The 16,859-nt window shown below is 35.9% G+C and overlaps 1 protein-coding gene across 1 annotated transcript in view; it reads right to left on the bottom strand.

The window, feature by feature from the left end:
* Positions 1–16,859, bottom strand: part of HAUS8 (HAUS augmin like complex subunit 8) — a 792,482-nt gene that overhangs the window by 366,275 nt on the left and 409,348 nt on the right. Inside the window, exon 9 of the mRNA XM_044054770.1 lies at positions 4,399–4,557. Coding sequence (XP_043910705.1) covers positions 4,399–4,557 — 159 coding nt within the window. The remainder of the gene's footprint in view (positions 1–4,398; positions 4,558–16,859) is intronic.

Below are 16,859 nucleotides of genomic sequence, written 5' to 3'. Positions count from 1 at the left end.
AAAAAAAAAATAAAATATTTTTTGTGCTTGTCAGTGCTTTTGGAAGAAGGAAACAACCAAACTGCTTGTGATGAGAAACACAATACTGACCAACAGTTTTAAAGTGGCAAGTAGAATACTGCAGTTCCCAAAAGAACAAGACTGGCTGCACCATCACACCAACAGAATGCAGCAGCTTGTAGGAAAAAAAAAAGCATAGTTTGTGACGCCAGCAGTAAGAAGTCAGCTTACTGCACTACTGATGAGTGCGTGAAGCAAGCAGTAAGTCAGCTTACTGCTCTACTGCTGACAGCGTGAAGCCAGCAGTAAGAAGTCAGATTATAGTTCTACTGCATTCTTTTTATATATGTAAGGACAGGAAAAAGCATACTTTCATCTTGGCAATTTAGAACACTTAAAAATGACACAAGATAGTCTGACAGAAGTGAAATCATCATTACAACGAGTAAGATAATTTGACAAAATTATACTGAAGTCATTAGTAAAACTCTCATGGGTAAGAACTGCAATATCAAGCCCAAGTGAAATATTAACAGGACAAGAATTGGAAGTATTGCTGTGTTACACCCAGCTAAAATAAATGCACTTTATTTAACTTACACACCAGCTATACAAAAGCAAAGACGCTGCTGGGAATTAAGAAAAAAAATCAATAAAATATCAAGCTGTAGCTTTTTTTTCCAAAAGTTATCTGTCCATAATGCCTGAAGAAAATCTGCAACTTTATTCAGTAAGTATAAAAAGGGCAATCATTGAATGCATCTGACCAACAAGCCTTATAACTCTCTTTACATCTCCAGTAATCGATATTTTTTTCTTTACTAAATTTTGCTATTCTATTATGTGTTGAGAAGCTGTATATGTAACAGTTTCCATGTAAAGATGCACCAAAAGTGAACCCATGACGTATTTCTTACAGAGTTCTAATAAATACTTTATTTTTTTTCAGATAAGGATAAATTTACTCCAAAAGTAATGAAGTCTCAAAATGTATTATTTATATTATTGTTATACGGAACAAAGAATTCATATAAGACAGAGATTATACCCTTTAGATCAATTTTATTATACGTGATATCATATGGAAAAATTATTAACTTTAGAATTTCTTTATACCCTGATCAGGATTACAGAAAACAATTGAACCAGCATATGATCTGATACTTTGTAAATAAATCAAATTATGCGGATTTAACTTAGATCCCCAGTCTAGGGGATCCAAGTTTAAATTCAAATATTAATGATTGCATTGACTGTATGTGTATTTCCTTACAACAATTAAACCAACATAGAAAATTATTAATGGTCCATTTATCTAATTTTTGTAGGTTAGGCCTTTCAAAAAATATTGTCATATTAAAAGGTATTAATGTATCAAATCGGTTTCACGTCTGTATTGCCTAGAATTTTAGATTTAAAATTCTTTAAAATAAAATTAATATACTTGGATTGTGTAGGAGAATGAATATTAAATTGGATATAGTTACACAGGCAGAGCCACACTGAGTTATCTAGTTTATCAATATGAGAGATATTATTTTTATTATGGTAGGGCTGAAAACTGAAAAGCAAAGGGATTTCCAATTTGCTATATAGTCAGAATCCAACCAGTTTGTTACAACTCTAAAAATTGTTGCTTTGCCATACATTTCTATACTTGAAAATTGATGCCTCTAATTTCCAGGACCAAAGATAAAGGGTAAGGACAATTCTAGGGTGTTTGATACCAAAGAAAACTTAGAAGTCAGTTTTTAAATGATCTTTATTAGGAGGAGAGATGGAGCTTGTATTATATATGTACAGAACATTTTGTTACAAGATCATTTTAATTAACCACAATCCATCATTGAAAAAGATGATTCGTTTACTCCAGTTGGTTATCATACTGGAGATAGAATTTAGGACTTTTTCATGTTTCGTGTATCTGATTTCTTTTTTTCTTTTTCTTTTAAGGAAAATGCCTAGACAGGATAAATAGTTGGAATCTTTACCAATAAAACTACCTTGGGTCAATTGTAAATTTTCTTTTTTATTTAGAAAAAAAGATATCAAGATTTCAAGTCATTAAACTAAAGATGTGATAACTTTTCAATTATTTTAAATAATGAAGACTAGTTCTTAGAGTTTAGCAAAGTTAACATTATCATCTACAAATAGCATATTTTTAAAATTATAGCTGCTATCCAGTTCTAAACCTTTTATTTTTGCATTACATTGGATTGCAATTGCCACTACTATGATAGCTAAAGGAAAAATAACTGTGGATAAGGGACAACCCTGTTTTGTACCTCTAGTTGAGGGAAATGATTCTGAAGAAAATAAACCTCATTTGACATAGGCTTTATTATCCATTTTTTTCTGAAAAGGGAAATTAATTAAGTGTGGAATTCAAATGCTTCTAATGTTTTAAATAAATAATTCCAACTTAATGAATCAAATGCCAGTTTGACATCCTGGATAGTATAAATATATATTTTTTATTATTACTAAATATATCTAAAAGTGTTATTTTTTATACTGTTTTAGGTTTGTCTGTTTATATGAAACAAGATTAATCACTGATCTGTATTAATAATGTCTAGTAAACCTGTAAATATGTAAGCCAGAATGGACAAACACTTTGTAGTCAGTATTTAAAAATTAAATTGGTCTGTAAGAGGGTCATAATTGCGGATTCCTATCGTATTTAAAAAAATTGAATAATTAATGAATATTTTGAGGATGGTGGAATTTCTTCTTTTAAGTGTATATTTATAAGGTCTTTATGAAAAAGTGTATAATTTCTTGAGGGAATATTTTGTAAAACACTGATATCATTCCATTAATCCTTGGGGATATATTGGGTTTAATGTATTTTTTATCAGAAAATAACTTAATACAGATTTAATTAGTGTATTTTTTTTTAATTCTGAAGAAATCTTATTAAGAGGTGTTTATGAAAAGAAATTACTGTATTCAAGTTGGCAGTATTATTTTTTTTCTTGATTTAAAGAATAATACTTTCTAAACACATTTAAAATGTCTCTAATATTTATCTCTCTCTCTCTCTATATATATATATATATACATATATATATATATATATATATATATATATATATATATATATATATATATATATATATATATATATGGGTCCACTTCTAAATCTTGAAAGCTCATAATCTTGAAATTCAAAATACTGAGTCCAAAATCTTGAAAGTTAAAAATACTGAAAACTCAAAATACTGAATTTCATAATATCAAAAATACTATAGGCTACTAACACTGGATTATACTATACTCCACCAGAAATACATAGAGAAACAAATAAAAGACAAAGCATATTAGTTTACTCCAACTATTATCAGGGGGACAAGCCCCCCCTACTTAAATAAGGCAACTCCGAGATCACACCAGACTACACTAAGATGAGTTATATTGTTGTATAGCAAATTAAAAGGGAACATGACTAAGGTTCCAACAGACAGTCGTGAAGCACTTAATGGTATGTTTGCCATTTTTCTCTGTGGAGTGTGATCTTGGAGTTGATATATTTAAGTAGCAGGGGGTGTGGGGGAAGTAGGGGGGCTTCCCCCCTGCTTATAGTTGGAGAAGAGTAATATGTTATCTAGTTGTGCTGAAATATTATAAGTGTTGGTGTACTCTGTTTTTTTTTCAATATTATGGAATTCAGTCTTTTGAACTTTCAAGATTTTGGACTCTATTTTGAATTTCAAGATTATGAGCTTTCAAGATTTAGAACTGGAACCATATATGTGTATGTGTGTGTATATATATCTATCAATAGTAATTTTTTATTTTGAATATATGATTGTTCTAGATTGTATTTTCATCCTTTTGGACAAATTATGCATATATTCAGGTGACACAGCATATTAGGAAGTTGTACCCTTTTACAGTTAACTTCAAATTTAATTACCACACAAACCTGTTTGTTTTAACAATGGTGAAGAAAAGACTTAAAATGGGCTTAAGAGTTTCTTGATGAACCTAGATGGAAATACTATAGGAAAAAGATGCTAAATATTAAATTACTACTCTGCATCTTCTTTGTTAAGGCACTAGGCAATCTATATAGTAAGAGAAGTGCTGACACCACTTTCTGTTGATTGATTAAATTATACAAATACCCTTGTAAGGTCCACATAATAGACTGAACCAAAAGGAAGAACATATGGCAAGTGGAATAAAACTAAACAGCTCTCTTTTTGCCACCGAGCAACACTACTCATATGAGGAGAGCTGACATTAATACATTCTATTCAGATGCATATTTTAGGAAGTACATGAATGCTCATAAACAAAATATTTAGCAACTTCTGTACCAAATGATTAAAATGTTAGCATGCGTTATACTTGCAATTACAAAATAAATAAATATGCTTTCCAGCTTACTTGTTTTTCAAGAAATTCAAGTTGTTCCTCTTCTGTTCTTCGAATCAAAACATTACGTCTAAGATAGTTTAACTGCTGCTGAAGTTTTTGTTTTTCTTCTGTGGCAATTAGTAAACTTCTTTCTGCTTCTTCTTCTAATTTAGAATTATGTTTTTCAGTCTGTTTGAAGGAAAAATGCATACCCTTGTAAGTGATGAACAGAATCTTACCAAACTTTAGAATGCAGTTCTATAATGATGCAAAGTAAGTACTTTGATACACCTGCATACGTAATACTTTTTTCTCATACCTATCATTCTAGCACACTTCTTCATTATGACTTTTCAACAATAATTCTTCAGAAAAATCTGTGCATTTGCCTCTTCCAATGTGCATATTTTTTATATTTTTATTTATATTAGCAATCCCTCTTCTTCCTGTTCCTTGATTAATGCATAATAATTATACTTATCATCATAGAATGAACTGGAAAAGCAGTGACTTACTAACAAAAGCTCCAAAACAATGCCTGGGATTTTGAAAACTCTGCCACATTGCAGCAATTGAATTTGCAAGATGTATGGCAACATGTACATGGTGTGTTTAATTCAGAGATGATGTTACCACTAGCAGGGAATGCCAAGCAACAATGCTAACCATGGTACGTGTCAATGACTGTATAATGACATAGTAATGAGTAACATAATTAAAATGAGTGGCTTGCTGTATCCAAATGAGGCAAAACAAGATGGTGGAGTTATTCACAAATGAATAAACACTATTTTGTAGAGATGCATATCTTGTAGAATTGTACAGTCATCAGAAAGGGGTAACACTCTAAGCACTGGGTGATTATTTACAAGTATGATTTACCAAACTGTTACAAAATATGAAAACAGAAAACTATTATTATTAATCAAACTTTTCTAAAATGTAGAGAGAGAGAGAGAGACTAATTTTAATAGTATTGTAGCATACATTTCAGAAACATTTCCTATTATGCTTGCATACACTAAATAATATTAACAACAAAGATAAAAAAGATATACATTTTCAAATGTACTTAATCTTGGTCCCATGCCACATCCAGTAGTAGTAGTAACAATAACAATACCCAAGTGTTAACCAGGTAGGCCCACTAGACACAGTCCCTTGTCAGGTGCGACCCAGGAGCAGTATCTGGTTAAGTGACTTGCTTAAGGGCTACACAGTAGGCAAATGAGGCCTGAGTGAATCAAATCCTGTACCACAGGAACTACAGCCCTAACCTTCTGCATCAGCAGCCAGAATTTCATACTGAATAGCCTACGCAATTATGAAAACAAGATATATTCTTTATAACAAAAGAGGTACAGCCTAACCAGTAACTAAAATTAGAATAAAACGTATAGGCAAAGGAAATTTCTGTATTTTATTCCAAGGTCTTTGCTCGGTCATACAGAAATCCTGCATCTGCAGAGAGTGGGTGCCATATCAGTAATCCTAACATTTCTATTATTGTCCTCTATACTGTTACTAATAATGCAATTCACTATGTTGATGTTGTTACACTGATATCCACACCTAAGTCTTCCATGAACTTCAGGAAGAGACCCAAAAAGCTTTTTCTTTTACAGAAACCTGACAACAATTTTTGCCTCCTGCAGAATGCTAAGAAAACCATGTTATTGCTTTTCACACCAAAATTTGTGTTCTATACAAAAAATAACTTGTCTAACACCTCATCAAATTAATATTCCTATTGAATATGTATCCTACAGAAAACTACTTGGTGTCATTATAGATAACCACCTAAAGTATGATATTCAAATACAACAAGCTATCAAGAAAACATTCAGACAAAACAAAATCCTACATTGTAGCAAACCCCTTTTAATTAGCAATGTCAAAAACAAAAAAAATAGCATCTTCTTATCTTCTACCTTAATTCTACCATCCAAGCTTTAATACTTAAAGTGGCTGTGTGGGTTTGAACAATGAATTCATTCCTGTTATTCTTTAGGGACATAAAGACAACATATAAGATACAGCTGCTTATTACATTCACTATCCTGCGAACCTTTCAACCACTGAAAAACACTCTGCTGTTGCACCAACCTGCCTGGCCGCTCCCCAGGGATACATGCTGTTTAGACCATCTCATGTACAGCTGCTGATTACATTCACTATCCTGCGAACCTTTCAACCAGTGAAAAATACTCTGCTGTTGCACCAATCTGCCCAGCTGCTCCCTGCGGCTTGCTGTTTACACCATTTCATGTAGAGCTGCTGATTATATTCACTATCTTGCGAACCTTTCAACCAGTGAAAAATATTCTGCTGTTGCACCAACCTGCCCAGCTGCTCCCTACGGCTTGCTGTTTAGACCATCTCATGCCCAGCTGCTGATTACATTCACTATCCCGTGAACCTTTAAACCAGCTTGGATGCTCCCTAGGGCTTGCTATTTAGACCATTTTATGTATGTCAACTACACATTATTTTTTGACATTTTGTGAATTGCAGCAGACCGCCAAGATGTTTCTGCTATTCCGGCCATCCCACCCCCCAATCTGGGCTACCTCATTTCTGCTCGCTCCGTTCCCCTACCCTCTTGCCATTCCCACCCACATTTCAATTACTTTTATTCTACCCTAACTCCTCCCACCACCTCCACTCAACCACCTCCACTCAACCAATCGCATCACAAGACATCACATTCTTAATACTACTTTTCCATACCACACCTTATGATTCGCTTTACACACTAACTATCCAATTCATATTCTCAACCACCTCGCACTTAACACCTGCCTCACTTTCCTCCCAACACCACTTAGTTACAAACCATCCACAAACTCCTTACACATACCGACTTCTTCCTTTCTTACAATGTCTGTCATCTCTAACACCATACTCCTCACCCTATCTCTATCACTGTACATCCTATCATATCTTACATTTCTACAGCTAACATTACTTTCCAAATATCATGCAGCCACATTATCAACATAAACGCAATTTCCAGTTTCTCTGAAGTATCCCCTAGCCTTTATACTACAAACTTAATATTATGCACAAACATAAAATACATCCCCCATCACCAAATATATATGTGTATATATATATATCTATATATATATATATATATATATATATATATATATATATATATGTATATATATATATATATATATATATCTATATATAGCTATATCTATATATATATATATATATATATATATATATATATATATATATATATCTTTGCTCTAAATTAGATGACTAGATATATCCCTTGACCATTCTGCCTGTAATATCAATCTATTTAATTTCACCCAACTTATTACCAATATACAAATCCTAACAAAAATAATAATAGCTCAATCTTAGAGTGGAATTTAACTCATAATCTTAGAGTGGATTTTGGTCTCTAATTCAAACAAAACTGCATCTGGTGGTACTCTAATAGTTTACGTGACCACTTGCCTGCCTTTAAGCAACGCGAAAAACCGCAACACCAGTATAAGCAAATTAGAAACTGGTCCCATTTTTGCCCTACACTCTTAACCAAACTTTGCAAAGCATCAGCTGGAACTTATTAAAGTTTCATCTCCTAGATGGGGCTGTAGAGTTTTTTTTAACTCAACATAACTCAAAATGCTAAACAACCTTGGTCCTCTTACACAAAAGAGAGTAAAAACTAATCATGCCAGCTTAAAAACAAAAACCCTTCTGACCTTGTACAATATAAACCACTCTACAACCAGGTAAATCGCCTAGTCATAAAAAAATAAATAAATAAAAAATAAAAAATAAATAAAACACTACATTAGTCTACAAAACCAACATAAGCAAAACCTTAAAAAATTCTGGACCTCTATCAATACCTTACTAAATCCAGGCTCTAGTAATAATCCTTGACCAGACCAAAATAAAACACCCACAGAAATAGCTTCACTCTAACTCCTACTTTATTGATGCCATAGCCAATCTAACATCCACCTTTCCTCAAACTAAGTCAACGTCTGCTAACTAATCCACACCAAATAGCTGCAGCCTCCCCTTTTCCTAGCTTTTCTCTGTCACCTGTCAACTATACCTACCATCACTATAGAAAAACTGCTTCTAAAACTCAAACCATGCACCAATGCCCGTGATAATTTACCCCCTGAATTTCTACAAATTTCAGCCATCTCAGTAGCTTATCCCATCAGCATACTTCTCAATAAATCTACTCAGGAATCCTACATGCTCACTACTTGGAATAAGGCATATATTCTTTTCCTCTTCATAAAGGTGGCCCCCAACAAAGAAATTACCAACTTTTGACCTATTGCTATACTCTCATCCATATCTAAAATTCTGGAAAAATGCATTCACACCCAACATTTTCACCATCTGCTTCAAAACCACATCCTTTTTCCCACCAAGCATGGATTTAGGCCAGGTCACAGTACTACTACAACAACCCTCATATCCTTCATGGACACAGTTAACAGAGCCCGAGATGCTGGAAAAATCGTCTCTTCTCTCTTTCTTGATCTCTCTAAAGAATTCGATACGGTATCTCACTCTTTTCTTCTTACTAAACTGTCACACACAGGCACCTCACCAAAAACCCTAAACTGGTTCTCAAACTACCTCACAGACAGGCAACAGTCAACTAAGTGCCAACATGCTTTCTCACCTTTTCTTAACACAAACACAAGTGCTCCTCAAGGATCCATACTTGGGCCTCTTCAACTTAGCATTTTTATCAACAACTTCCATACCACTCTTACTCAAATTACAGTTACCCACTATGCAGATGACTCTACAATCATCTGTACTGCCAACTCTTCATAAGAACTTCTACAAGTCACCTAAAGTGCCCCGACTTCCTCCAAAGTATGGATGAGCAATAATCACCTTGCACTGAACCCCAACAAAACTAAACCCATACTTTTTGTTCCCCCCTAAAAAACACATCCATAAAAAAGATGAGTTCACTATTCTTACTCAAAACAATACCATCATTGATAATGTAACACATACTAAACCCCTAGGTGTTTGTAACCAATGCAACATACACTTCTCACCACTGTTCATCTCTACACCTACTGAACTGGTTAGAACTCCTAAATTGTCTCACATATATTCAACTAACCACTGCACACTAACTTATCTTTAAGCCATCAAACTGCCCTGCTCTTTCTTCTCTACTCACTCTATATCAGCCAAACAGACCTCTCCGATCTAACAATCACCTACTCCTGAACAGAGGAAAAACCAATACTTTCAGCTGGTCAGATGCTGTACTCTGTTACCATTGCTAAACCGTGGAATACCCTCCCTTCATCAGTTAGGTCTGCCAGCAGCAAATCTCTCTAAGTCATCCTTGAAATGACACCTTTCCTCTCTATGGCTGTGCACATGCACAAACTCTGCACCTCCTATAACCAAATTCCACTCTTTATTTCTGCTCTTCCATTCTTACTCAATATAACTCTATGTATGTCTCAACTGCTTTTTGCTACAGATATTCTGCTATACTGAAGCTGGAAACTTTGCACTGATTAACTACTTTAACTGTGCATCTGGAACCTCACATATCCTAAACCTTTATTATTTCACAACCCAATCTTCTACTGTATTCAATAGATGCTTTATCTTTTAAGTGTTTAATTTGCTCAGACACTGTAACTTGTACCTTTGCTACTCTCATTGGTACTTAACTCTATTTTGTCATAACACAATCAGTTATTTTTATAATGTTTATACCTACTACCTAGACAGTGATATTATCATCTTGCTCAGTTATATAACCATTTTTTACTTTTAGCATAACTTGTATATACCTTGTTTTTTTTAAACTGACTTTCTATAAATGTACTAAATCTATTGTATTAAGTACATCTTTTAGCAAAGTATGTTTAACCGTATTGTTTCTTTGTAACTGAATTTCTGTACATACATAAACTGAATCTATTGTATGAAGTAGGTCATAAATTCACTGTATGCTGTTTAATTACATATTCTGTATACTGTTAACTATATATACTGTATAGTTGTATGTAATGTCTTAACGTGGAGCTTTTCTCCCTGGCCTTCCACTGAAAAGGGGCTGCTATGGTGCAATGGACTATTCTGGTAAACAAATGCAAATAAATAAATAAATACTATACGTTGCCCCCATCTAGACAAACCTTCAGAAATTTCTATTAACAAAAATTAAACACTACAGCAAGATAGCGGACTTTGCCACGAACATATCTGCTAAATCCCACCACTGCCTATCACCCAGTTAGCAAATATTCATAATCAACAAACCTCAAAACTGACCTGTACTCCAAGCCTTAGTCGAACCTTAAACACCTTCCTGATCACTACGCTACACTGACAATTCCCTAATAAATCACTAAACACCACAACTCTGCTGGTCCGTCTTTGTGACCAAATTATGTCTCCCAATTCTGGCCTCCTGTCCCTACCACCATCAGATAACAAATCAACCTATCCAAATTCAAAAACTTGTTAAATCAGCACTTACACTTTGGCCTGTTTTTGCACATCCCCAGGCTAGACTATCCTGTTCCTTACACACCTTCATTACTCCTATATACCTCAACATAGCAAATTCTCAATGTAAATGTCCTACTGCCTTCTATCCCTTTTCTCTTACTGTCACTTCTGCTGCCTCTACTTACCACCTGAAAAGTTTTTCCATCCAGCACAATTCCATCTTATACTTGCTACCTTATACATCTGCCTCAACTTCACTGTAATTTCGTTTTTTTTTCTTTCTACATCAGCTAACAAATGTACACACCATTCACTTTTACTCACCTCTTCTCTGCTTTCTACAAACATCTGTCACACCACTTTTTTCTTATTTCTATTACCAATAAATGTTAAATGTTTTTAAACTTCACTGTATGCACCAAACTGTCTCATATTAACATGCAAAGACTATATTTAACTGACTGCAGATATTTTTCAGTACAGTTGCATTTCAGTTAATTTATGTTCAAAGGTTCATACTAGGCTATCTGCCCTAGGGCATTTATAAGCCTAGCCAGAGTGTGTTTGGCTTTCGCCACCCATTTTAAATTAATTTTGCTATGCCCTTTTTCGAGGTTAGTATACTGTGCCTCTGTCTAACGGTGACATAGAAGTGATACCCGGGGTAAACCTACGATCTCCCATCCACTCATCAAGATTCCTTTTGAATATTGTAACTTTACAGTTTTACATTTCTCTCGCTTGTATGCAACTGTGTATTTTGTTACAGGAGCTTTTCTTCCTGGATCTCTGCTGAAAAGGGCCTACCACAGTCTAGTCAGACCACCCTGGTCAACAAAAGCAATATTTAAATCAATCAGTTTTAGGTAAACAGAAGTAATCGACATGTACCATGATTGCTTATAGTTTTTTTTGTAACCTGTAAGAATGTCTATCATTTACTTAGGTGACACATGCAAAATATTAAATTTGCTTACATTCAGAATAACCATACACATTTAAAGGAAAAAGGCAAAATGTTATATTATTTCTATATGATTCAAAATCATCTTAGCATTCTACACAGAAACAAGAATTCTGTTTTAACCAAATCAACAGCAACACTACAAAAGGGTCCTTTGAATGTTTTGTATGGATCACTTAAGCAATAATCCATGACAGTGCATGGGTATATATCAGGATTTACCCATGGCTTGATCATGGGGCAGAAGCCTGAATGATTAAACAGTGGACAAATCCTGATATATCAATACACAGGAGTGGATTATTGCTGTTATACAGTGACATTATTTAAGAAAGAAATTACTTAACTTTCTTAAATAACGTCTTTGTAGAAGGGTGCTGTAGTGTTTCTCCATGTTCATCCTTGTTTGCTGATATAACTGTGCATGCATATGGGACCCATATTCCCATGCTTGCACAGTACATCAGTACAGTGCAGGAGAAATAACAGAGAAATGAGACTCTTCATTGGTGTTTTTTTTTCTAGCTGTATTGTTAACATTAGAAATCTGAACAAAGTCCAACAAAATGGAGGAACAAAGGACCAAAAATAGGGACAGATTTAAAAAATTGCTCTTATAAATTTAGAAAGTTCCTGGAATAAGACGTTTTGTGTTATGCATTATTGGAAGGATATGAAGCCCGAACCTCAACTGTCATTATTTAATTACTTCACTCACCAGTAGTGAGCCAGAAAAATATAATTTTTATGAAGAACAGACCAAACTATGAAGCAAAAATCTGGACATTTATACCTCTCAACTGTCCAGAGTTTTGCAGACATTTTGCTGAGATTTTAGGAGGGAAAGCACAGAAATACAAGGAAAATCAGGTACATACACGTTTCTTTAGTTCTGCAGAATGCTCCTACTTTTTCTTAACTGTCCTCTTAAGTATATGCCAGTAGAAACTTCTGGCTGCTGCCAGATTTTTTTTCTATTGGTCTGTGCTCAATTTAAAACAAGTATGCTGCTTGGGCGGTTTAATCACTGTGCAGTTTTTATAGGTTCATAGATTAGTACTACACTAACTGCCCTTGTGGGCCATTTTAAACCTAGCCAATTAACCTATGTGAGAATCAAACCCTGCACCGTGTCTGTAAGGCAAATATCATAACCATTATGCCAACCTCTCTGTGGTGGCAGTGTGATGTTACTGTATAACTGGTTCTTTATACTGGTTTGCTGTTTGGCCAATAAGCTATCTTACAGTTGTGCCTGCAGCAAATCAAATTCACTCAAGGCTCTTCTATGGGAAATCAACCCAAAGCAACTGTATGAATTCTCAGCATAACTATTTACAAAAGGGTACGTGATATTACAGATCTACCCAATGGCTCCACTACCTTTAACCAACTGTTCCATTTGTTCTGTTGGTGGGAGCCAGGTATCTCTGTCCTACGTGACAGCCCTACAATCCATTATTTCCTAATGAGGTGCCTTTATTAGCTCTTTTATTCCCCTTATGGCAAGAAGCAGGGTTAGGTAGTGGGTCACCTTTCTGATCCAGTGAAGCACCATACACATCTAGCAGCCCCCTCCCTACAAACTGTACTCAAGTCTTACCCTTCTTCGGTCACTGCCTTTGCAAAGAGGCAAAGCATGTTTACGAGGCCTATACTCTGTGGGTGTTAACACCTACTGTTTCATCTAGGTGTCAACCCAGTGGTAAGCCACAGCCACCTCCTTCTCCCAAGACTGGACAAGCTGGTAGCAGATGCTCACTCCAACCATCTCTTTCCTTAGTCTTCCAAAGTCCAAAGCCACTAATCAAATTTTTGTCATCTGGGTCAGATTCATGGTTTCATCCCTTTATACCTCAGAACTGGCATCATAGTCATTAGTTCAATTTTCTCCTGTTTTATTTTACTTGTAAGCTTAGTTTGCAAACAGGTTGTTTGATAACACATCATTGTAATAAATCTTCTAGGGATGTGCTTTCAGCATGTCAACATCCAGTCCATGAACCATGATCTGTGTTACAGGAAGACCTGGTAGACCCCTTTTGACTCCACCTGGAGTCTGTTGGACTGAGGAAGAGAATTTGAGAGAAATGCCGGTGAAACTGAGTTCCTAAGATCCAAGGTAGAAAACCTGACTCTCCAGACTGTTTCCTAGGATAAGGCAAATTGTCAGTGAGATTCAGCTAATAGCCAACAACTGAGTGGCACTTACACTCAGGAATGTTACATGGTAAGAATTGGGAGGAAACTCCGAACTCCATGTAACCCACAAAAACTTATTGAACAGGAATGGGCTGGAGCATTCAATGAGGACAAGGTGAGTACCTGCAGTGAGTAGGGGTCATTTAAAAAATGGGCTTGCCTCTGGGACAGCTTGAATAATGCTTGCATCCTCCATATCAATGTCCTTCTGGAAGTACTCCAGAAGAGACCTGGAGCTGTACAGGGGCCTTCCCTTTCAGTCTTCAAGTGATGAACTTTCAACCTCTGCCATGCTTAGGGAAAAAAAGTAAGCGTGTATGGAGAGGCATAAAGACCATAACTAACTATAAACCTGCATCGCCTCTTGTGATGACAGCACTGTATTCTTGAATGAGTTGAATAACTTCTTCAACAGGTTTGCCGTGGATAACAATAGAGGTAAGCAAACTCCCTGTCAGTAAGGATTAAGCAGTGTTGCAGCTAACCACAAAAGATGTCTTAAGAAACTTGAGAAGTGTCAACCCAAGAAAAGCAGCTGGCCCTGATATCATGGGCAGGGTACTGAAGGACTGTGCCTCATAACTGGCATCAGTGCTCATGGACATTTTCAACACTTCGATGCAACTAGCCAGTGTACCAAGGTGCTTTAAGAAGATGACCATCATCCCGTTACCGAAGAAATCACAGCCAAGCCGAAACTATTACAGCTCAGTTGTTCTGACTTCAACAGTGAGGAAATGTTTTGAAAGGCTGATGAAAACCACATAACCTCAAGCATAACAGCAACTTTGGACACATTGCAGTTTGCATACAGGCTGAACCGCTGCACAGCAGATGCCATATCTCTAGCACTCCATGAAACCTTGACCCACTTGAAAGGCAAGAACTGCTATGCCGGAATGCTATTCATTGACTTCAGTTCTGCCTTCAACATCATTGTCTCTCAGAAACTAGTAAAGAAAGTATTACAACTGGGCATCAACACCCCATTACGCAACTGGAACCCAAGTTTCCTCACAGACAGAATTCAAAAGGTTTGTGTGGGCGACAACAGATCCAGAAGCATAACTCTGAAAACAGAGGTACCGCGGGGATGCATCTTCAAGTTCTTTGTTATTCACCTTGCTGACACATGAATGTGGGGCCAGACAGGAGTCCAACAAAATCATGAAAATCGCAGATAACTCCATGATCACAGGTCTAATCAGAAATGGAGAGAAAACAGCCTACAGAAGCGAAGTGCAGCATCTGATAGGTTGGTGCGATAGGAACAACTTAGCGTTGAATGTCAGCAAAACCAAAAAAAGATTGTGGACTTCAGAAGGTGTCAGGAAGAACATAAACCTCTAGAGATAAAAGGGGTGTCAGTGGAGAGGGTGAAGAGCATGAAATTTCTGGGAATATACATCTCAGAGGACTTGTCCTTGTCAGAGCATACTAATTGCATTGTCAAAAAAGCACAGCAAAGGTTGCACCTCTTAAGGAAACTGAGAAAAGCAAACTTATCGCAGTCCATCCTCCAAGCATTCTATAGGGGCACTATCGAGAGTGTCCTAACCAACAACATCATAGTCTGGTATGGGAAATGTAATGCCTCCGACTACAGAGCTCTCAGGCGAGTTGTAAGGGCAGCAGAGAAAATCACTGGTTCTTCACTTACACCTTGGAAGACTTGCATGACACTTGCTGCATACAAAGGGCCAGAAAGATAACAAATGACCTTATCCATCTGCAAATGGCATGTTCTTCTGCCTATCCCCTGGTAGAAGATACAGAAGGAAGCACTACAAACCTTCCAGGCTAAACTACAGTTTTTCCTCTTATTCATTAAAGTGTTAAACTCTGCCGACAAGCAAACTAGAAGAAAGACAACTCCTTCACCCTCACAACCACCTAGGAACGTAAACAGCTGCTCAATCAGGAACACTAATTTCACTAATTTTACACAGTTCATATGAGTGCAATACAGATAATGTCCATATTGAATGTGTAATTCTGTCTGTTCTTACCTGTAGCCTGATAAGAGAAATCCAAGAGAGTGCAATATACACTGTGTAATATCTATATATTGTTCTATTTATATTTTTGTCTTGCTTTTTTTGTGATGTCAAACTACTTTTTACTAAAATATTTTTCTGTACGTATGTCTTTGCACTGGAAACGAAGCAATGCAATTTCATTCAGCTACACTGCGGTGTAGACTGAATGACAATAAAATTTACTTGGACACATACAAACACCCACATCCACACACACACACACACACACACACACACACACACACACACATATGGCTGCTCTGCATTTGGATTGTGATTTATTCTTTATTTACTCGTCAGCGCAGCTACCAGAGAGGATGGCGAACGAGAATAATATTAACATTGAACTACCTTACGTTCCTTCTGTGTTGGAACGTACCAGCAAGTTTGTGGAACGTTTTCAAGTTTGTGTGACTGGAGAGACCAACATGTTATTGGATTTCGAACCCGTAGTCGATGGAGACAGTAATAACCAGACTGAAGTAAGTAACTTTAATGTTACCCGAGACTTACAAGAACTAGAAACTGCATTCATTAAATTGAAAAGGATGCAAGTCCAGAGCCAATATTTTGAAGTATGCTTGCTGAAACGCATTATACCGCGTGGGCTTCGCGTTTTGAAGATGCCCACATCCGGAAATCAATTCCCGGACCTTCTGTATCGTTGGCAACAACTTAATTTAGAACTAAGCTTCAGTTATATGAAGCTGTTGATTGATTTTCATTTACCTGAAGAGAACAAATTGAGACTGCTGGTTAACAAACTATTTAATGACTTTAAAACCAAGTATGTC

The sequence above is a fragment of the Protopterus annectens genome, chromosome 13.part0 (genome assembly GCF_019279795.1).
Source record: "Protopterus annectens isolate FY-2018-M chromosome 13.part0, PAN1.0, whole genome shotgun sequence".
NCBI lineage: Eukaryota > Metazoa > Chordata > Ceratodontiformes > Protopteridae > Protopterus > Protopterus annectens.
The sequence above is the reverse complement of the archived record's forward strand: the minus strand, read 5'-3'. Positions and strand labels throughout refer to the sequence as shown.